The 22,640-nt window shown below is 40.8% G+C and overlaps 2 protein-coding genes across 3 annotated transcripts in view; one reads left to right on the top strand and one right to left on the bottom strand.

Moving 5' to 3' along the window:
- Nucleotides 1-12,784, top strand: part of LOC104062833 (zinc finger CCCH-type antiviral protein 1) — a 47,085-nt gene extending 34,301 nt beyond the window's left edge. The window contains exons 12-13 of one of the 2 annotated variants that reach the window (XR_008448535.1): nucleotides 3,942-4,024; nucleotides 10,714-12,784. Coding sequence is in view for 1 of the 2 variants with exons in the window: in XM_054058856.1 (XP_053914831.1) it covers nucleotides 3,942-3,964 (23 nt within the window). In the remaining variant the exon portion in view is untranslated. Of the gene's footprint in view, nucleotides 1-3,941; nucleotides 7,174-10,713 lie in introns of those variants that run through there. The other variant, XM_054058856.1, reaches the window with a different exon arrangement.
- Nucleotides 171-22,057, bottom strand: TTC38 (tetratricopeptide repeat domain 38). Its single transcript, XM_009564944.2, has 14 exons — nucleotides 21,960-22,057; nucleotides 18,189-18,266; nucleotides 17,638-17,719; nucleotides 17,111-17,282; nucleotides 15,954-16,127; nucleotides 14,054-14,129; nucleotides 12,797-12,916; nucleotides 10,495-10,554; nucleotides 9,415-9,453; nucleotides 8,264-8,345; nucleotides 7,180-7,345; nucleotides 3,215-3,374; nucleotides 2,873-2,946; nucleotides 171-2,098 (listed from the first exon to the last, which is right to left on the bottom strand). Exons 1-14 carry the CDS (start codon nucleotides 21,981-21,983, stop codon nucleotides 2,005-2,007), a joined length of 1,401 nt encoding a protein of 466 aa, XP_009563239.2. The 5' UTR covers nucleotides 21,984-22,057; the 3' UTR covers nucleotides 171-2,004.
- Between the last annotated feature and the right edge of the window lie 583 nt (nucleotides 22,058-22,640).

Here is a 22,640-nt window from a genome sequence, read left to right as displayed (position 1 = left end):
AGCAAAATGTATAGTACCAGTTAAATGAAAAAGCTAGTCACAGTCAGGGAAGCAAGGAGGCTGCATACTGTTACAAGTTTACAAATTTAGGCTGAATAACTGATTTAAACGCTTCATCCATACTTGCAAAGAAGACATACTTGCTACTCAACTGAGCACATCCTTGTATTTATTGGTGTAAAGCAGGAAAGGTTCTAAATCGAATTATATCAAAAGTACTCCAACTATCAGTCTTAAATTTGTGTAGCAATGGATCATAAAAACCACACACTTCACAGCCAGCCAGCAGATTTCTCAAGCTTTTCTTCCCTAAAATATTTGTTATATTCCTTGAGTAAATTTACCCATCTAAAGTCATTGCTTGAAATGTATTGATTAAAAAATAATAGCAAAAATCTAGTGTAACTTTAGCACAGAGCAAGCCAATCGCAGCCATTGCTGGATACATAAGGCAGAGATATAGCTGAAGGACAGGAAACGATGCCTGTCCGCAGGATTCAAAAGACTGCAGGCACAGAGGCAATACCCTTAACTGGTTTTACAAATTATCCTTGATTTAAAAATAAACTATTTTTTCCCCAAGTGAGGGCTGGGAGAAGAAAGGTCGCAGCAAGGCACTGCCACAGCTTATTCCTCTATGCAGGAACTCCCAGGGCAGTGCAGGGCCAGCTATGAAAGTGCTTTTTCAGGTCAGACGGAAACTGTATGTGGAAGTGGCCTGCTGTGGGAGTCTCAGCTGTACAGGAAGGAGGGACAGGCATGTGTATGTCCAGGAGAGTTTGTACATGACACCAAAGCCAGGGCTTGGGTAGCTGAAGAATGTAACATTTCTATTTGGGAAGATGAGGCATTAGATCAGTTTTGGCTTGAAATATCATCTTTCCCTTATTTAGGAATATCTGGATTACAGTTGCAAGACAACCTGTTAGCTCTGCTATGCTGCAGGAATCCAGATAACAGAACTTCATGGACATATGTGGCTCATTGTGCCTTATCAGCAGCACCAAACCTTGTCATGTCACTTGTGCTGGGACAGAGCTTTGTGTCGGTTCCTCTTAGCTCTCTTTTTATGGGAAAGGTCCCTTCCAATCTTCCCCAGCTCTGAGATGCCTCTATAAAGTGTGTGCTTTAATATTAGTTTTAAACTCTTACTTTGCTAACATGTAGGTACTCATACTATTGAGATGGCAGAAAAGCACAACTTTCCAAAAGCTGAGATAAGCACAAAGACACCAGTCCAAAACTGCCATTCAGAGATGATACTGTTTTAGCTGAAATTCAGCCTTTTTCTTTTCTTCTGAAAGATTTAAAAGTGCCAAGGGAGCATTCACGTCATAATAGTCTCAGTCAGCTATTCCCCCTTTTGTCTGTCTGGCTTCATTCACACAGTAATTTCAGAAAGCTCTGAGGTGCTAAAATTGAAAGGAAAAAGTTTTAACATTTTATGAGAAGAGGTGTAAAAACATGCCAGCATATCTGTATTGCCAGCATCTGTGACTCATGCCTGAATGGACTGGAAGGCTGGTATGGAATTCAGTTTATGCCTGTATTTGCTCTGGCCCCATACTCTCTTATTAGCTTTGTTTAAAAAGTACATGTAAATTACCTGAGCAATTTACTGATTATGTAATATATTAACAGAGTAATAAATTGGGATGATGAATTACTGAAATCCAGGCAAAGCTACTGTACTGTATATAATCAGGCTCAGAGAGAACTTTAAGGAAAATACACCAGAAAAGCAGTGTCATGGGATGCTCCAGAATCTGTGCAGTATCAGTAGGATATCTTCTTCTTTCTACGTGGAATCATCTGAGAGAAAATCTCCTGAAATGCAACAGCTGTATATTTTTGTTTAGGAAATCATCATCACATTTTTAACTCACAGAGTACTCCTACCTACCATGAATCCCTAGCATGTCTTATAGCATCCCCCCTTCTCCCAGACCGTAGACTTTGATTGGTAAGCCTATTGCTCTTTCAGTCTAAGCGCAGAGGAAAGACCTAGGCCAGTGAATGAACAGCTGCTGCCTTCCTAATAAGCCGCTCCGTCATTGGTGAATTTGGTCTCATCACATCCCGTTCCCTCAGGAGGCACCTGAGAAAGGAAGAGAGGTAGGAGAGAAATGGGACATCATCAGCAGTGTTCCTGTAAGAGGAGGAAAACAGTACCTAAAGACCTACCCTTGAGGGGCAGATTTCCCTTACTTGGCCTTGGCAGTAAGTTTAGAGAGAACAGCGGTCTTTTCAGCTCTGACAGGGATTGGATATGAGCATCCAGAGATCAGAGTGAATTACTCTGATATTTTATCTGATTTTTTATATATTTCATCGTGATCTCAGGAGGCAAACAGGCAAGGCCTCATATTGTCGCAAGGATCCATTCTTTACAATGCACAGGCAGGCCCAGTCAATACATTTCAACAGAACTTGATATGGGTCAATGAGCAACATCTACGATTTGTACCAAACAAGGCTCTTGTGATTTGTATTAAGGCAATCTCACATATCAAGCTCTGTAAATCTCATTTTGCAATAAAGCAGATGTTGTCCTTAGGACACATTTCATTTTCAGCACTTCACAGACATTCAGCAGTCCATTAAGTACACTGCTCAATGGGCAGGAGTGGCTACATTTTAAGACAGCACCATTTGAAAATCAGCTGTCCTTGAACAAATACAGATCATTCATCCAGACTGTAAGAGTATACTTCTAGAACACGAAGCTATTTCACTTTTTATCCTAGTTAAATGTTTCTACATTTAACAAATGCACATGATTTTAGCCTTAATTTAGTGGTTTGAGTATACTTAGTACTTTTTACTTTCAGTAGTACTACCTCGACAAATATGTATCAGGAAAAATGCTCACCTTGCAAGGTTTTGTTTGGCTTGTGATTTAGAATTTAAAGCAGCATGAATCAATAACTGGCTGAAAACATCTCTCTGAAAGAAGAAGTCAGCGAAAATACAAAGTAGTAAGTAACTTATTGTTGGTTACGATATCTTGTTTGCCAAATTATTAAAACAACTGGGGAAGGAAACATGTTGACAAGAAACTTGCTAACAAGTGTTTGCAAATGGGATTCAACCACAAGCACATCAGAGTTGTTCACTTTCTAAGAATAAATGTTATTACTGATGTAGGTGCCTAATGGAGGCTACTGAAAGAGGATGAAGTCACATCAAAAAGTCTTTTATTGATCTCCTTTACCTGAGCATTGCTGCCTCCTATTTGGATTAGCTCATAACGGATTGGATACAGCAGGTCTACAGCTTTGTCACAATTTCCATTTTCAAACTCTACAAAAGCCTGGCACAGTGGCAACCCCAAACGAGGGGCCAGGGAAAGCTCATGGTCTTCACGAGGAGCTCTGTAGAATGAAAAAGTGGTTAACTCCCTTAAATCAAATTACAAATATGCGTATTTCAGTGCCAGCCTGTCACCAGCTGCAAACAGAAAGGTTTTTTTACTGTTCAAAGCCTGATGTTTCTGGTACTTCAACTAGATACTGTCTTTTAGTGTGGTTATGTTACTTTCCCTGTTGCTACTCATCAGTCAATCAGTTTTCATTCTTCTGAAGATAACCACAAAAGGCACAATCCCAACCCCTTCTGCCTTTGCAATAAACAGCTTTGCCTAGAAAAGTGAGAAATCTGCCGTGTTTCTCTTCTGATGATCTCAATGGAACATCCTACTGCTGGTTCGACTGCCCTCATTGCTGCCAAACATGGCAATCAGTCCCTTGCAAACAGCTCCAAATAATCTTTCAAAACAGCTTACCCCTCAACACAGTGCTGCACCATCTTTGTATTGTAAAGTCTGTTCCTCGTGACAGCTCTCAAAGCCTGCTCTGTGATTCTAACCTGCTTTTAGGCCCACAAACAGCAATGGATTTTAGCTATATCTTAAGTTGCTTTATTTTTTTTTCATTTTGTAGTGCTTTTATCCTACCCCACCTAAAAGTAGAAGAGGCATAGAGCATGACAGTGTGCCGGCAGAAGAAAGTATACATTCTAGCAGGTATCTTTGCCAATATTTCCAAAAAAGAAAAATACAAGTAATGAAACTGTTGTTCTTTGGTCTAGAGGAAATACCTCCAGAGGACAATGTGGAATTGTGGTTTTGCAGTGCTACAGAAGACACTGACAGTGATGAAGCCTTGAAGGTAGTGCCATTTTGGTGCCAAAAGGTTGGCTGGCAATACAAGGAAAGGAGGGCTTTCTCCCAAGAACTACAAATCATTCCTGAGAATCAAAGAATCATAGAATAGTTTGGGTTGGAAGGGACCTTAAAAGATCATCTAGTTCCAATGCCCTGCCATGGACAGGGACACCTCCCACCAGACCAGGCTGCCCAAGACCCATCCAACCTGGCCTTGAACACCTCCAGGGATGGGGCAGCCACAACTTCCCTGGGCAGCCTGTGCCAGTGAATCATCACGCTCATGGTGAAGAAATTCCTCCTTAGGTCTAGTCTAAACGTGCCCCCCTCCAGTTTATAGCTATTGCCCTAGTCCTATCACTACAAGCCTTTGCAAACAGTCCCTCTTCAGCTTTCTTGTAGGCTCCCTTCAGGTACTGGAAGGTCGCTATCAGGTCTCCTCGGAGCCTTCTCTTCTCCAGGCTGAACAACCCCAACTCTCTCAGCCTGTCCTCATATGGGAGGTGCTCCAGCCTTCGGATCGCCTTTGTAGCCCTCCTCTGGACCCACACAGTTCAATGCTATACATTTCAACCATTTTTTAGAACAGATTTTTCTGTAAATTTGCCAGTTAAATCTTTAACATTGAGGAATCTTAGTCACTGGCTTCTGTTTTGAGTGCTTGCAATGATAGCTCAGAGTCATACTCCCACACTAGTACCTTAAATTCAACAAACACAGAGCATACTCTGTGCTCACCTTCTTGAGTCAGCATTACAAATTTCCCATTTCTTCCACTAGGCCAATGTTGATTTTTCAGTATCCAGTGTTGCCCTATGTGTCTATCATTCCTTAAACAAAATACAGCATCCTGGAAAGTCAGAAGTGCACAACAGATGTTTGAGATAGTTAATGATGAAATAATTCTTTATTTAAAGATTGTTCCAGCTCTGAGACAATGCACAGAGATGGAAGACTGATTCTTTTTTTTTTTTCCTTTCTCTTGCAACTGCTCTCAAGCATCAATTCATGAAAAACAGCCCCCTGCATTAACTAACATTTCCATGCGTGAAAATAAGCATGGGATACCAACCACTAGAGAGCACCAGGGAATACTTAACAAAATAATTTCTTCTCAACTTTAAATTGTAAAGGCTGGGGAAAAATATTCATGAAAAGCCAAGAATAAGTGCTGTTTGTGCCCAAGTTTTATGACTTCTTTTTTAAATACATACAAAATGGTTTAATTAGGTATAATTTATTTAGTACATATTTGTGATACGCACAAATTAATATAACCCCTTCATCTCACAGTCTGTTTTCTTGAATAATAAATTAAGCTTTATAATACTTCAAACTAGAGCTAAAAATGTGCAGCTGTAGTACTCCAAAAGGTTGAGCGCACAGGCAAAAGGAAGCATGGGTGAAAGGATAAATACCATATGCTCATTACAGCTTCCCAGAAGTGCTGAGCATGTGCAATTTTATATACTTTATATAAACTTACATATGTCTATATACTTGTATGAAAGTTTTCCTACTTGGGTCAAATCAGACACATTCAGGTTTGATTTGACAGTTATTTTGTTTTCGTAAGTATTCTTTAAAATAACATTTCTTTTTTATTATTTTTCATTGATGGGTATTATAGTCAGGAACAAATAGTGACAATTTCAAGTTCTCCTTCCTTCTTTTTAAGGAAAGGGAAGCAATAGATGCTGAAACAGAAGAAAAACAGAAGAAAAACAGAGGAAGGGGGGATGGAATTGCATTTAAAGCATCTATATATCAATGTCTTCAATAAATCGAGGCAATTTACTGTTATCTAACACATAAGGGAACACAAAGAAAACATTGTTTTGATGAAATACTTCACTATTGAAACTTCGCAAAGAATTTAATTTGAAAGCAAAATGTTCTGTATTATTACTTTAGCAGTACTTGAAATTCAATTTCTGGCAGAGGTACTTCACAACACATCTAACAGTAGCCATTAGAATATCACTACCAACTATGCTCTATTACTAAAGAACCTTTTAAACCAGAGCAAAAAAAGAACAACCACAGGCAGCTGACATCATTGTAGAATGCTCTTTCTAATACACAGGTGAAATACTTTATTCCTTGTATATAACATGGCTTCGTGTTAACCCATTGAAAGGAAATCCACAGCAACTGTTCAGTTAGCGTTCATGACCTCAAACATAAGAGTTTTGTGCTTAGGAAGATTAGAAGCCTCTCTAGACATCAACTTAATCAATAAATGATTGTAGGCATCTCCTAACTGGAGGCTGGCCTACAGAAACCAGACATGATCTAGTGTGCTGCAGCAGCAAAGAAGGCCAACAGGATGCTAGGGTGCATGAAGAAGGGCATCACCAGCAGAGATAAAGAAGTCATTATGCCACTCTACTCAGCACTGGTCAGGCCACACTTGGAGTATGGCATCCATTTTCAGGCCCCGCTATACGAAAAAGATGCAGACAGGCTGGAGAGGGTCCAAAGAAGGGCCACAAAGATTATCAAAATACTAGGACGCCTGGCAAATGAAGTAAGGATGAGAGAGCTGGGTTTATTCAGCCTCGAGAAAAGAAGGCTTAGGGGAGACCTTATTACCATGTACCAGTACATAAAGGGTGTCTACTCCCTTTTTACAAGGAGTCACATGGAAAAGACAAGCGGTAATGGGTTTAAGTTGCTCCTGGGGAGATTCCAATTGGATTCCAGAAAAAAAAAAATTCACCATTAGAACAGTTAAACATTGGAATAATCTGCCCAGGAAAGTGATGGATTCCTCTACACTGGACCCTTTTAAGGCTCAGCTTGACAGGTTCATTTAAACCTAAAGATTTAAACCTAAAAGGTTGGAGCAGAAGATCCCTGAGGTCCCTTCCAACCTGGCATTCTATGATTCTATGACATGCTAAAGCAGAGAAGAGTGTGTTGTAGTGCTTCAGCAAACCAGAAACATTATCACTCTGAAGTCCAGAGTACAAAATATTTACTGAATACAGTACTTTAATTCACTTCCTTACTTGGCAAGTTCCTGAAGAGTTGTTAAAAGCTCATCAGTAGTTTTGTGGTCTTTGGCTCCCAGTGAGGACATCAAGATGTGTACATCATTGAACAGAAGAACGTGATCTTTGGTGTGCTTTTTTGTAAGCTGGAGAACATAGTTCCACCTGTCTCCAAGCTTTACACCTAAGAATAAAAAAAACATTCTTTGCAATAAAAATGCTTTGCAATTTACTTTCAATCACCTGGCATAAACAGGATTCCTACTGAACTCAAGAAAACATTCCCTGATGCGCAAAAATTTATAGAGTAATGCTCAGCTGCAGCCTGCTATATTTGGGCAAACTGTTTAATGACTGTCAGTAATCTATAATAAAATCTAGAATACTGGTGATGTGAGGTTCTGACTTGATATGAGACTTCTCATGTCTTCTTGGAGATGTTCATGATGAACCGTCGGTAGCAATCAAATTATACAGAGTAATAAGATGGATTTCATAAACGTAACACATCATTAGTGTTTTGGCAGAACACTGAAAACAGCATGTATGTATGAAGGCTCCCACCTTCACAAACTCTGCTGTATAAACACAAGCTTTAAAAAGTTAAGAAGGAATGCCATTTAGGAGGGTACACAAAAGTCAGCAGCTAATATATGTGCACTAGCTATTTCAATAGGTATCAAACCAGAAAGTTAACTATTGAACTTGAAATTCACTTCAAGGAAGCTATACAGCTTTTTAGAAGCTTATGTACTTGCTTGTTCAGCCTCAGATCTCCACACATGATAGAAGTTAATTCATCAACAAGTGACCTATGCTGGCTTGAGCGGAATGAAATACCATAGTGGTGTGGGGGATGAAAAAAAGCGAAACAAGCTCTCAGAAAGAATAAAGGTTATGCACACTATTGTGAATTTCACATTGAGACTTTTCTCAAGAGCAGATTTTCCTTCAGTACCAGATTTCTTCTGTACCACTGACCAGGCTTGCTCTGTAAGTATCTTTACATACTTATCTAACCTGCAAGATAGTGGAAGGGGGGAGGCAAAAAGAAAACTGTTCCCTCTACATTTTAAAACAAAATGGCAGGTGGATATCTTACCTTCTAGATGAAGCCTGTACAGCATTGAAGTGTTATCAACTATGTCCAGCATGTTTCCACTTGACAGACATCGGGGAGCAATCTGTAATCACAAGTATGCATAAGTTGCCCAAGTGATTTGCTAGTGGGAACTTACTCATATAGTCAAACTTATTTTCACAGCACAGAATTAATTTTATCTTTCTGTTCATTCAAAAACACCTATTTTACAGTAGCCCTAATTGCACCTGCCCTGAATATAGCAATTTGCAATGACAAACAATTATACGGCTTCATTTTTGTTGTTTTTCCTGTTATAAAGTCAATCTCGGTATGTATGGAAGGTCACCAAGGTATTTTATTCTTTCCAAACTGCCATAAATATTACTTTACTTTGCCAAGGTTAGTAGATAGGAATCTGCTCAGCAGCTTTGTAATGCTTGCACTTTTTTTATAATCCTTACAAAGGTATATTATCCTATCTAATTGATATTGCTTCTTTACAAAAGCTTATTTTGAAATCCAGACAGTAAAGAACTAGAATAGTTTCTCACCATGAGAACAGTTAAACATCGGAATAATCTCCCCAGGGAATTGACAGATTCCTCTACATTGGACACTTTTAAGGCTCAACGTCGCAGGGTTCTCGGCCATCTCATTTAAACTGTATATCACGTAAAAAGGCTGGACCAGATTACCCGAGGTCCCTTCCAAGCTGGCATTCTATGATTCTATGATAATAAATTAGCTAGGAATGAAACGGCATGCTTCTGTTGACTTAATAGCTATCATGCAAAATAATTTCTTTTTAAAAGTAACTTGACTTTAATAGGAAAATTATTTTACATCCTTTTAAAAAGCTTTTTTCCCCAGAGGCATTTAAACCTACACAGCATGAATAAGAGACATATCACACTGAAAAACAGTACCAACAGTGCCATTGTAGATCTTTCAAACACAAGTGTAGGGAACATATAAACTATACAGCATGCGAGTCTTTTGGGCATTTTACCAGTTGAGAAACGGTTTCCTTGAAAAGCTGTAAAAACAGATGTAAAAAATATATATACATATATGGCACACTGTGATAGGTTTCAGTCTCATACAGAAGAAAGAAAGGACATATGGTCTTAAGCACGTTCTCAGTAAAGGAAAAAAAGGCTCCTACTCACATGATTGTCATAAATTGTCAATGCAGCCTCGTATTCACCCTGAAAAAGCAAACAAGGACTGCATGATTAAACATTCAGCTACAGTAACCAAAGTGACTGGTAGTAACCAAAGACACACATACAATTAAGAGATGTCATAATATTACTCCAGAACTGCCTCATGATTTGATCAAAACAAAGAGGATCAAGAAAACCTTGAGGTATTAAAAGAAAGAGTGGAGTCTAAGATCAAATCAGGATTTACCAGACAAAATAATCAGTATGTTTAGGTTTCATTTAATAATAGGTACCAGTACTGGTGTAAGCTACACATGAAGGAGAAAGACAAGGCCTCTCATTCTAATATTCCTTTCGAGAATTTTTGCAAACATTAGCACATCCCACAATGTATGCAAAGAGGTAGGAAAAAAAAATAATTTTAAGCAGGCTACAAAAACTTGTATAGCTAGAATGTGGCAAAATAAACATTAGGTATTAGATTACTATCAGGAATTATTCTCCTTCTACGTTAATAATTCTGAACCCAAGCAAGTTGCTCTGTTTTCTGACCAAAGTACATTGCTTTTTCAATGATGCCACAATTGTCTCCCTACTGAATTGAACCCCATTGCAAGCTGACAGTTTGAGTAAAATTGCAAAGACTTTTAAAGTGTTTCAATAGTAAGAATGGGTAACATTAATAATTAATATTGGCAACCAAATTTAAAGCTTACTGTCTCCTTCTTCTAGTCAGCAACTTTTGGGGTCAGCAAATTGATACTGAATTTGAAGAGAATTTTGTCTAAAAATTAGAGATCCAAGGTAATCTTTCTAACAAATAATGGTGCCAAGTGTAATTAGTGAGACTATTCAAACATGCAATAACCTCAGAGCAATTTTTCAACATTCTAACAATGAACTTAGAGCTGTGACCAATGTAATTAAAACTTCTCAAAATAATTGTAATAAAAGACTAGGTTGTAGAAATAGTATTGTGCTACTATATGAAAAAACATACCTATAAAGAGCTGAAAAAACCTCAGTAAATTAAATGAATTACCTATCTGGACCATAAAACGCCTATATGAAAATACCTCATACCTTTTCAATAAAGTATAAAGCCCAGTGCCAGTAATTGTGGCAAGCAAGGATATCGCTATTCTGGAAAAAAAAAAAAAAAAAAGAGAGAGAGAAAAATATTACTTACAAAATAACTTCCCATTAAACGTACCCAGTCAGATTTCTGTTTCCTTCTCCAGCAAAACTGAATATTTCAGCTGGCCAGGATAACTTCTTATTTGACACATTTTCTCCTTACAGCTGTTCAGGGAGACACTTCAAAAACGAAGTTTCCCCCCATTATTTTCCAGAGAAGAACTTCAATTGGATGCCTCAGAATTCACCCTCCTGAAGCACTTTTTTTCCTTAGCAAAAAAAACCCACATCTGGATTTGTCTCATATAAAATGTCGACCTCTTGTCTAAAGTAACATGGACAGAGAGTGGAAAGAGATGCACACCTTATGAGGGCCACTCATCCCACCCATCTAGACATCCAGCTGAGACAGAGAGGAATCACTTCTGGACTACAGAAGCTGCACAAGATACCAAATGCATTGGCAGTTCATCAGACAAGATAATGAATATTTACTGGACTGTACCAACTTTGCAGAGTCCTTTTCAGCTGGCACCAGAACCTCAAATATTTTTCCCTAGCCTGAACTTCAAGAGATCATTGCAGTTCATTTTTGTGGGTGCACAGAGAATAGACAAACAGGAATATAATACTATAAAATTTTGGTGAAAATCAAATACCAGAAAGGTTTGATTACTTAAATAAATAAATAAATAAACAAACGTAGACTATGGGAACTCATTCCAACAGCTCAGAAAAAAACCTGATTCCTATTATTATTAAACAGCACTGGCAGAGAGGTCCTATCTGGTAAGATAATTTGCCCCATTTTGATTTTGTGCCGAAATGTACACGTAAAACAAATGGCATCTCCTTTTCTCAGGAGTGTGGAAAAACAAAAAAAATAAACTACTCTCTAAAGAAATTCTGTACCAAATCTTTGCCACTTTTATCAGGAAGGAGAAAGAGGAATTAAAAGCAACAGGAGCCTAAATACTGGCAGTACAGATAGATGATCTTGATCATTAAATAAAAATTAAAAATTTCAAATCAACAGGCAAAATACAAATGACTTTATTAAAGCCCATAGAGAGACATGCTTTTATTTCATGTGCTTACATTTTAAGGCTCTGTGTTCATGATGGCTAAGCTGAAAAGTACTGCACAAAAGAAGTGCTTATACACATTATCATTACAACAATGTCAGCTGTTACAAATCTTAACTGGTCCAGGTCAAGCACAACAGTACATCAGACAATTCTACTTACTGATCTGGCACTTCATTACTTTATTTCAATTGGATAGAGGGTATAAATGACAGAGGCATGGAACTATTTTAGAAAGAGTTAAAAAATTGATCCAAAAGTCAGCAACTGAGAGTTCTTAAGGCATCACCAAAACTGTCAATTGCCTTCATCACTGTTTAATTAAAACTGACAAATCAAAGGACAAAATGCTTTCTGAGAAATGACAGATATGAACCTCAAGCAAGAGTTTTCTGCCAGCACTTCTGAGGTCAATATCTGAATGCCTAACTTAAAAAAAAAAAAAAAAACACATGCAAAATAAGCAGTCCTTCTAGACTCATTAGCCATCCCTGTTCATTGGGTGAGGTGGAATGGTCAGCTCCGATGACTAGAATAGACTTGTGGGTTCTAACAAATTCAAACTGCACAGCCTTCTGCTCTAAGTACGACACATTTAATCATTGAGAGAATGCACACCGTCCAACACAAAAGTTAAGCCACAGGTGTGTTCACATCTGATGTTTCACCTGTCCACAATGGCCATGCCTTTATGAGTTGTAAAATACCTAATTAGCTCCATCAGGACAAAGAAATTAGGGAAGTGGGAGGGGATGTATACAAGTGCTTGTATGAACCACACACTTATTGAAAAGCAGTATTTATTACAAGATTCCTAGAGGAATTTGTATTCCTAGGGCAGTGTGAGACGACCGACTTTGTGTGAACTCCAGCCTACTGTCTGCCATTTTTGTAACCTCAGCAGTTGTAATACCAATAACTTAAAATGGTCCACAATATGTATGCCTCATAATGTGCCATTTTTTTCCTGCCTATTGAGTTAAAAGGAGAAGGTGTAGTAACAGCACCTCAAGTGATGGTTTCTTCTAATATGTAAACGTTGCATGGCTTGTAATGTGTCTGCAGATAGAAAGGAACTGCATACAGGGAAATCAAGAACTTGGCCGGAGGAAATAAAGAAGACCTAGAAGGAGCTTTTTCAGACACGATACAAGTATGATTACCTTCCAGTTGGTTTCCGTTTCCTTCATAAACTCCAACCCTTTCTTCACCTCTGCTTTCATTTCATTTACGTGAGCTATAGTATGAACAGACCATGCATCTGTCGGATTTATAGCCAAAGCCTAGGAGTGAAAAAAGTATAATTAAGCTTACAAATTTGCAAGTAACAGTATTTATCACTGTTGATGTAGAAACAAGAAATTAGTTTTTCTTCCTGCTTGTTAAGTACATCCCTGTACCATTCCAACTAACCACACCCAGGAATTTTGATTTGTACAGAAAAGGAAGAAAATGTTTATTGGCTGACTTCACTTCCCAGCTTCTACTGCACAGAGATGAACACCTGCAAAACATTTTAAAATGCAGGCTTTAAGGAACATTATCAAATGACATTTTATTCCAATGACATGCATCAGTATCAGCCACGAAAGAATTGCACGCACAGCCATGTTCTATTCCACAATGACATACCGCCTTGCAGGTAATCATTTCTTCTTCAAGAACAAGGACAGCTCTGAGTATTGAGCAAACTTCTCTTTCTTGCTCCAACAACTCCCACTAGGTTTTAGCCCTTTTGTGAGGTTTGCCATTAACCTTGTAAATGTTAAATGTTACTGTTTAGTCTCTGTTGTCACTTTCAGCAATTTAATGTAACAGTTTGGCAAATACACCCACTAGAAATTAATTGTATCTGAGCCTCCTGGAGGACAGGAATAATCCTAAGGACTGCAGAAGGTCATGTATAATTACTACCTTCATAAAAAGGAAACAGGCTAGCTAATATGCATCCCCAAGAACACTGTAGTTAATTGTTCAATAATCAAGGAATAAGCATCTGGGAAAAAAACAGAGGGGGAAACCAAACAGGATGGATTGTCAAGGACAGATTACATCAAACCAATCCAACATTCTTTAATGGGAGTAAACAGCCCATTATACACGGGGAAAACAGCAGATGGGATAATATATGGATTTTATGCAGATGTTTTGACACCTCATAAGCAAGCAAAGGAAAGAATCAAGATGAAATAGCCATAGTATGGCACAGATGTGGGAATCTTTCTAAGGAATAGCTATCAATAGTCTCTTCTGAAACTTCGTAGCATTTCCATGTTGAGCTTTATCTCTTTGCTACATCTGCTGACAACTGGGATGATGAAGAGAATCAGTTCATAGCATCTGTGCAAACTACCACCTGGAGACAGGATCATGTTTCAAGAGTTCTAAAAATCTTTTAGTACAGATAACAGGCAATTTACCTCACGGGCAAGCTCCTCAGCACGATCAAAAAGGTTTGTTTCCATGAGGCCAAAAGAGTAGTAGCCTTTCACGTAGCTAAGCAAAAGGGGAAAAAACACATCAGAAACAGCATTTTACTCAAAATGGTCCCTAGAATGCCAGTTACAATGAGGTTTCAAGCTTGCAGAATACAGAACAACTAGCTAGTTCCCATGGGAAAGAAAAGGCCTGGAGACTCCAGCATGGGAAACAGTAACAAGATGCACATGACCAGTGTTTTGAGAACTATTACAGCTTTGGATAAACTGGAATTAAGAGCTGCAAAGAACAACAGAATTAGAAGGCTGGAAGCAAGATAGTGCTGTGACCAAAGTTACCTGAGAATCTCAAAGGCACCACAGGAGCACTGTGTGAGTAACTCTTTAAAACTGGTTAGCATCGCTGTAAAGTCTCAAAATATCTCAATTAAGCAATAAAGGCCCTACATAAAGTGAAATTTGGAATGTTACATGCTCTTATGCACATACCTGAAGCAGTCATTTTAAGAAATATTTAACTGCTATTGTATTTGTAGATTGCAAAATACCACCGGATATGTTCCTGCCTCTCAAAATACCGGTGTTTGGTTTTAAATTCCTGAGGAAAAGGAACTACAAAAACATGTAGGTTATGCTGCAACTGATTTATTTCATGGATCAAGACGAATACAAGTTGAATTTTTCCTTTTTTTTTGCCGACGTATCAATTAATGTGTAACTTTACATGCCTGTAATTTTGAGGAGAAGGGGTACTTGCCAGGTTTTGCACCTCAAGAAACGCTCGTTGTATGGGTGTTTCCTGTTGCTTTACGATCGAAGGGACAACCTACACTTTTGTATCATTGTGTCTTGAAAAGTTTATAAAAATGCATTTAAAGCTGTTAAATTGTCTTACTTCCCCAGCAAATGAAACCAGCATATTGTAGTTAAAAAGAACCAGCAGGTTTAGATGTTTCTGAGTTGAGGTAACACAGCTGGAAAAAGGACACTCCTGACACCACCTTCTGTGGCATGAGATTGTGGGCTACCCCAATTACCTTTGTTATTACGTTAGCATTCACTCTGTATAATCTGCACTGTTTGTGGAGACAAAAAAAGGAAAAATATTATGCTGCACATGGAGATACAGCACATGGGTCTACAGCAACATTATAAAATATTCAGAAAGTTATGGTTTCCTGCGGATCGCCTATTCATCTATCTCTAAATGTACACCTTGACTTATGATTTAATGCTATTTTTTACTTAAAGTTTAAAGCTTTAAGAAAATTTAACAGGGTTGTTGGGTTTTTTTTTAAATTATCCCAAATTAAGTTTTTACTAACTATTCACTTGTCAGTAGATTCAGATTATCCCAAATTAACTTTGGGAAACTGAAACTTTCAGGTCTGAACTAAAGAGATTCTCAAAAAATTCTGCCTTCCTGTCAGTCACTGCTGCTGTTATAGTATATCCCAAAGTTTTGTTTCAGAACCATGCTTTGGTATTCCAAATTAAAACTCCATTCTTCTGTCCACTGATGAGCTCTATCACTCGCAATCTGAGCCCAAAGTAAAAAACTGGACCCATAAAAGCCTGAAGGAGTTTTGTCACTGCCCTCAGCGAGGATGTGATTTTATCCTGTTTCGTACATGCCATGTGCCATAGTTGACACAAAAAATTACTGAGCCACAGCTCACTTAAGAAAAAACTCTTGACAACAGCGTCAACAGGGATACAGGAGAGATGTTCCAGGTGTTGTCAGGTTTGATTCACTTCTAAGCCCTTAGCTTTGCCTACATGTTTGTTTCCAACAGACACTGCTACTTAGGTGTGTCTGAACTTTAAAAACCACAAACTATGCGCACATCAGATAAAGAGCAATTTTCAAAATGAAACCTACCTGCTTAGTGGAACATCAGGTGTCCAGAAAGGATAAACCCGGGCAACAGAATCTCGCATCTGTATTTGATATCCCAGGTAGAAGTAAGCATCCTGGGAAAATCTGAGGGCTAGGAGGTCAGTTGGGTGGCTCTGCAGAACCTGTTCCCATAGATCACAGGCTTTCGGAAGCTGGCTAGAAATAAAAGATTACTTTGATTGCTAAGAGAAGGCACATATACCCACCTCTACTGCTAATTCTAAACTTATGCCATTTGGAAAAATATAAAATTTAATTTCAAATTACTTTTTTTTTCCCCTTGAATTTCTTAGTTTTTTTAAAAGTAATAATGGCATTATCTTCACTAGGCACCTTCTGGGAAATCTTTTGAATGAAATGTTCTTGGGCTACAACAAACCACTGAAACACACAAGGAAAATCAAACAAGTTTAAACCACAAAGCTAAAGATTTCCTACAGATCAGAACCAATTTTACAAAGACCTGCCACAATTAATCTAATTTCACATGCGCAAAGACGTCTTCCCTCTCCTCTAGTGGGAATCAAACCTACAGTAACAGGGCTTCAGTAGCTTCCTCTTTACCTCTGCTAAGAATCATGTGAGGTAAATCCATGCTCACCTGTTCATTTGACAAACAAATCAAGAAAGTGAGTCATTAGCTTATACTTTCTGCACTGCACATAAATTCATCATATCAAATGGAACAGTGAGCCTTTAAAGCACTTCTGACACTGCTATCTCCCTGTTTTAGAGAGGAAATTGGGTTTTGACACATGGAGACAAAAGAGAGGCAAAGTCTGTTTGTAGCTTTGCCTCTGTGTACCCAAGACTGCGTTATATTTTAGTGGAACTAAAGTGTAATTAAATATTTAGTTTCCTAGTTCTAAACCATATATTCCACTGACAGATTTATGATGGATTGAAAACATACAGTACTAAATGACATAGAGCAGGAGCAACAGAGTACTTCCCCCCGCTATGGTGCTGCTCACTAACTAGCTGTGGTGCTTACTGTCGGAGAGATGAATTTAAGAACAACACCCTGATCCTTTGCTAGATGTCAGCTGATGTCAAGCAACACTACTACCAACTCTATCTTCCACCTGGGGTGGCTAAAACTCAACACAGTCCTTTAAGCAACATGACAGCAGACTTACCCACTGGCAAACATGTCCAGTGCTGATACATGAAGCTTCTCCCGCTCAGTCAGTGGTTGTGATTTTGAAAGTGTCATCATTGTTCTCATTGCACTGTCCAGCTCTTTGTTGAGCCGCACTGAACTTCCAGTGCCAATCAGCTCCAAACCATTAGCAATGACATGTCCCATTACTACAAAAACCAGCACATTATAACTTGAGCTGTACAGCACTGCAGGTAATTAAACTCTACATAAACACGAGGTGGAGTTGGTTGGTTGTCTGAAACAAGACTTGTACTCACACAGGTCCAGGAAGACTTGTAAGCCTAAAGTTTTCATAGGCGTTTCATGATGGCATTTAAAAAAGTTTCAAAATGCAAAGACGAAACCCTAACAAACCCACCCTACCCTGCTCTAAACTCTGAAGAAGTTTTACAGAATTCTATTACCAACCACTTCCCACTTGCTCAAATAAAGTAATTTAAACAGCAAGGCAAGAGGTATTATCCAGCACTTTCCACACCAAGAATTAAAGATTATACTTACTAAAATTTGGATCTGCTGCTTTTAACTTCGAGAGACACCCCTCAATACCTCCAAGGCTCTCATCATTGCCCCAGGTTGCGTACTGTAAGAAAGACACAGAGAGAGGGTCAAGGAATCTCCAATGATATTTGGCTTCTTTTCATTCTCCCATGTGTGTAAAATCCCAAAGCAAGCAAGACAAATGACTAAAAGCAAAACTTTGCATTCAGACAGGGTTAGCACTGTAGGAAAACAGCAAAAGCGTTTTCTTTAAGGTAGTTTGGCACCAGCAGAACAAATAAACCTCGGATTTTATGTGGTTTACATTGACTCGTTGATTCTCCCATGTGATGTAGGATGTGCACACTGGCTGAAGTTTTCCCCACAGCTGCGGCATCCAGCATAGCTCTCTGCTACAAGGGTTTTCTGCTGCCTGCTAGTAGTGGCTGAACTGTGGCAGCCTGATTTTGAGGCTCCACCAGCTGGTAAGAAATTAAAACATCAACTACAACAAAGACTACTTCATGCACGGGTCCCTTCAAATCACATTTTTTTACATGTTTTAGTCATACCTGGGTCAGCACAGCATCAAATAGTTTACAGGCTTCATTACTGGTCGTGGAGAGGGCAAGTCCAGCATCCTGCCAGGCCTGCAAAACAAACAAATACAAACCTGCTTATTTTACACACTTGTTTTCCATACTACACCTACGGATTTTCAAATTGACAGTGTTCTGATATTTTCTTCAACTATGCTTTTTTTAAAAAGAGAAAGAAGAGCTGGAAAGACAATGTGATCAGACACACAAACCTTCTGTACAGTTGTAGTTACACCTGAAGACACAGTAAATTGAGGTTCATAGTATGAACAAAGAAGCAAAAAATTATGAAGTGTGATAGAAGGTCTTGATGGGTTATGCATCTTGTAATGAGAAACCCATTCTAATTCATTACAACTCAACTTTTGGCTAGTCCCTCTGCTGCAGACACACCTCACATGAAGTAGAAACATGAGAAAATAAAGCCCTGTTTTTTTTATAACTGAAATCGATACCTTAAGTAACTTGCAGGCCAAACAGACTGGCAAAGAAAATCCACCAAGTTGCTGGAGTTAAGCCTGTAAGGAACTCAGATAACAGATTTGTACACAAGCCATAAAAAAAGGGAAGAACACAGGCATTTGATAAATCTAAAATTTTAGATTTTATGTCAGAATCAGGCTGTCATAGTTTCTTAACAAGCTATGTAACACCGACTGAGGCGCTACATCTCCTGTCTAGCTGCTGGAGAATGAAGAGTTCATTAGGCAGATGTGCTATTTACTCAGTGGTAGAGTTAAACTGCAGCAGCTACAACACCCTGGTTCACGGCTGTCTCTGTGACTGCCCTCTTGACTAACTCAGGCAATAAAATGAAAAATCCAGTGCCGATCTCAAAATGCCTAACTTATTCATTTGGGTGCCTACAACAAACAGGCATGCAATCTCTAATTGCTTGCCAGCCTTTTCTCCCGCACAGGATGACCACAAAGCCTATCATCTCACAAGCTGAGGTGCTTGTGAGCAACCTTGGTTCCCCCGGCAACCTATTCTTATATTTTTAATAACACTTGGGTTTTTTTCTACTAATCATTCTTCATTCAGCATTCCTATAATGTATCCATCACTGCCTCAAAACCCATAGGCTTCTCAATCAGACTTACATTCAACACATCATATATGTTCGTGCTTCAGTATACACACCTTTGAGGAACTGCACAAACCACTTCAGCAATACTTTTATTCCAGTACACATAACATACAGGATAGATATAAAAAAAGACCTGGAGCAAGCCAATTCAGACTCCTTCTAATGGAGGATTAGTCCTTGCCAATGCTGCAAAAATTCAGTTTATCTCATTTTACACTTTAGAGTATTTCCTGGTTCTAATGACCCAACTGTCAAAAACTTTAAGTAACCAGGCAAAGAGATCTTTGCTAATAGTATCGTAAAGCTTTGCCACTGTGATTGAATTAAAGGCTCACAGTTCAGCAGATCAAGCACTTGCATGTTCAATTACGAGCCTGAAAGACTAGACCAGAATGTAAAATTACAAATTTTCTTTATAATCCATACTATATCCAGAAACAGCAGAAAGAAAAAGGTCAAGAGGGCAGCAAAGTTTGGCCTGCTACTTACAAGCCACCTTTCAAGATGCCCTGCAAAGCAGGCCACAAGCCACATCTATTACTAGTTATCAGAAACAAGCTCCATTTGAAGCAGCTGTCTGTCTCATTGCCTCTCTTGCACAACAGCTCGAGGTACTTGCCAAGTAGAGCGTGTCATCCCATTTTGAGAAGATTTGTTGATACTAACATTCACTGGAACAAAAACGTCTCTATGAAAGCATGAGAAAAAAGCAGAACTAGGATCAGTGCAAAAGGCCTGCATCCATCTCTAAGGACAATTTATCTAGTTGAGGTACATGCTGTTTCCATCCACTCTTGAAAGCCTCTGCTCTGCTAAGATTATAGCCCAGGTAACTCACCCCTCCCTGGAAGACTCCTACTCTAGCAACAGGAGGATGGCAGCAAGGCTGCATAACACCACATACACCACTAAAAAGTCTGCTAGAAAGTATGTAAAATAAGTATCACCTCTCCTTTCCACAGAAGACGGCTTTGAGTTCTATTATGCTAATTTCCCACCATCCTCTCTAGCTTCAGAAGATACTCTTCTCTGTAATGCTTCTTGGAGGACAGTGCCACAGACTTGGGTCCTCTTCATTACTTCTTTGTGAGATCAAATCTTTGCCTTTCTCCTGCTTTAAGATGAGAGTTCAGTCATGGGATCTGGTGACTGTTTATCAGTATTTTTGCCCCTTCTAGAATCCCAGCTGGCTCTGAGAAATCTACTTTTTGTGGATTGCTGCTGGCACATCGTCTGTGACTTGAGTGGCAGCTCTCCAGGGCTGTGGCACTCACTAACCTATGACACTCTCAGAAGATCTTCCAAGACTTCTTTTTTTTACCTCCCTCTGCCTAATTAACCAAAAACCAACAAGAAGAGTGACAGAAAAAAAATCTTTGGGAAGAAAGCACCCAAATGACTAATTGGTAACTAGCTCCAGCACACTCATTTTGAACCCTTGGACTTGAAACTGGTTCAGAGTGGGCTGAACCCACTTTTGAGGCCCACAGAAGGGGCAGATGAGTGCCTGCGGGACCAGTCTGTACTGCGAACAAGACACAGAAGTGTTCAGACACAATTTGCTTCCCCAGTGGGAGGGAAGCGATTCATCCCTGTCTCCAGATCCCACACGAAACCCACCTCCATGTAGGGCTATTGGGGGATTAAGGGACATGGCCTTGCCACAACAGATTTGTCTCTCCACAGCCTCCTGTCGACTCAGCTCAGCTCAGTTCCCCTCCTGCCAGAGACCCAGTGCCAGCCAGCAGCCCCCCAGCCAGCCTTGGCTCTCGGTGCTTCCCCAAGACCCACATGGGAGGACACTGCCCCCGGCTGCGCACCCACCACCCTGGTGTGCCTGGCTGAAGCAGGGGCCACGGGCAGAGCAGCTGCAGCCTCCACGCTCAGTGGCTGTGGCAGGGCCAGCTCCCACACCTCGCTGACCTGGATTATTGAGGCTGGAAAAGACCTTTAAGATCACCGAGTCCAACCCTTTCCCCAGCACTGCCAACTCCACCACTGCACCCTGTCCCTGAGCACCACATCCACAAGGATTCAAAACCCTCCAGGGATGGGGCCATCACCACTGCCCTGGGCAGCCTGTTCCAGGGCCCGACAACTCCTTCCCTGAAGGAATTTTTCCCAATATCCAATCTAAATCTCCCGTGGCACAACTTGAGGCCATTTCTTCTTGTCTTGTAGCTTGTTACCTGGAAAAAAGGACCAGCATCTACCTCCTTTCAGGAAGCATAATGAGGTCTCCCCTCAGCCTCCTCTCCTCCAGGCGAAACAACCCCAGGTTCCTCAGCCGCTCCCAGAATCCCCGCGCTCCAGACCCTTCCCTAACTCCATTCCCCTCCTCTGGATGCACTCCAGCCCTTTGATGTCTTGGTTGGAGCGAGGGGCTCAGAATGAACACAGGAGTTGAGATGCAGCATCCCCAGCACCAAGTCCAGGAGGACGATCCCTCCTCTGCTCATTTCTGGGGACCAGTGCCAGCCTTGCTCAGTCCCGGGGCACGATTCCTGCCCTCTATTCCCGGTGCACGATACCCGCCCTGGTCAGTCCCGAGGAAGGCTCCCTGCCGGGGAACGATCCCTTCCCTGCTCAGTCCCGGGGGACGCTCCCTGCCCCGGTCTTTCCTTGGGAACATCCCTGCCCGCTCCGCCTCGCACCTTGCAGTCCCTTAGCCGTGCCATCACCGTCCGCCGCGAAACCGCTTCTGCCTTCCGGCGCCTCTGCAAATGCCAGAACCCGCGGGGGGGGGCGGGGGGCGGGGCCGTGAGCAAGGGGCGGTGCAGGGGGCGGGGCCTTACGCTCAGTGAGCATGACCAAGCAGCAGCGGGCGTGCCATTGCCGAGGTGGGCGTGACCTGTAGGAGTGGGCGTGGCCTTTTGCCCACAGTGGCCGTGGCACTCCAGATGTGGGCGTGGCCGGTAGCAACGGCCGCTCTTTCGCAGCAGTGGGCGTGGCCCCGCCATGATGGGCGTGGCCTTTCCACAGTGGGCGTGGCTTTGCCCTCGGTGGGCGTGACCAGCGGTGGGGCCGGGCGAGGGTATCGGGGAGTCTCGGTCACATGGCGCAAGGCTGCGGTGTTGCTGCGCTTTTGGGGCCCGTTCCGTTTGGGTCCCCGGCTCCGGAGTCCCCGTAGCCGGTGGCACCGGGTACAAACGCATAGGCTGTGCTGCTTCTAAAGTTAGATGGAGCCCTGCTCCCGCAGCTGGGGCTGCTGCGCCAGGGGCTGTGCACCCCCCTGCCTTCCCCCGGTACTGCGATGGCAGCGCTCCATCTCCTTCTCCTCCGGCTGCTGCCCCTGGGGCTGGGCGGGCCTCCTCTCCCCTTGTTTTGAACACGAA

This window comes from Cuculus canorus, chromosome 1 (assembly GCF_017976375.1).
Source record: "Cuculus canorus isolate bCucCan1 chromosome 1, bCucCan1.pri, whole genome shotgun sequence".
NCBI lineage: Eukaryota > Metazoa > Chordata > Aves > Cuculiformes > Cuculidae > Cuculus > Cuculus canorus.
This window is presented reverse-complemented; position numbering and strand designations above follow the sequence as displayed.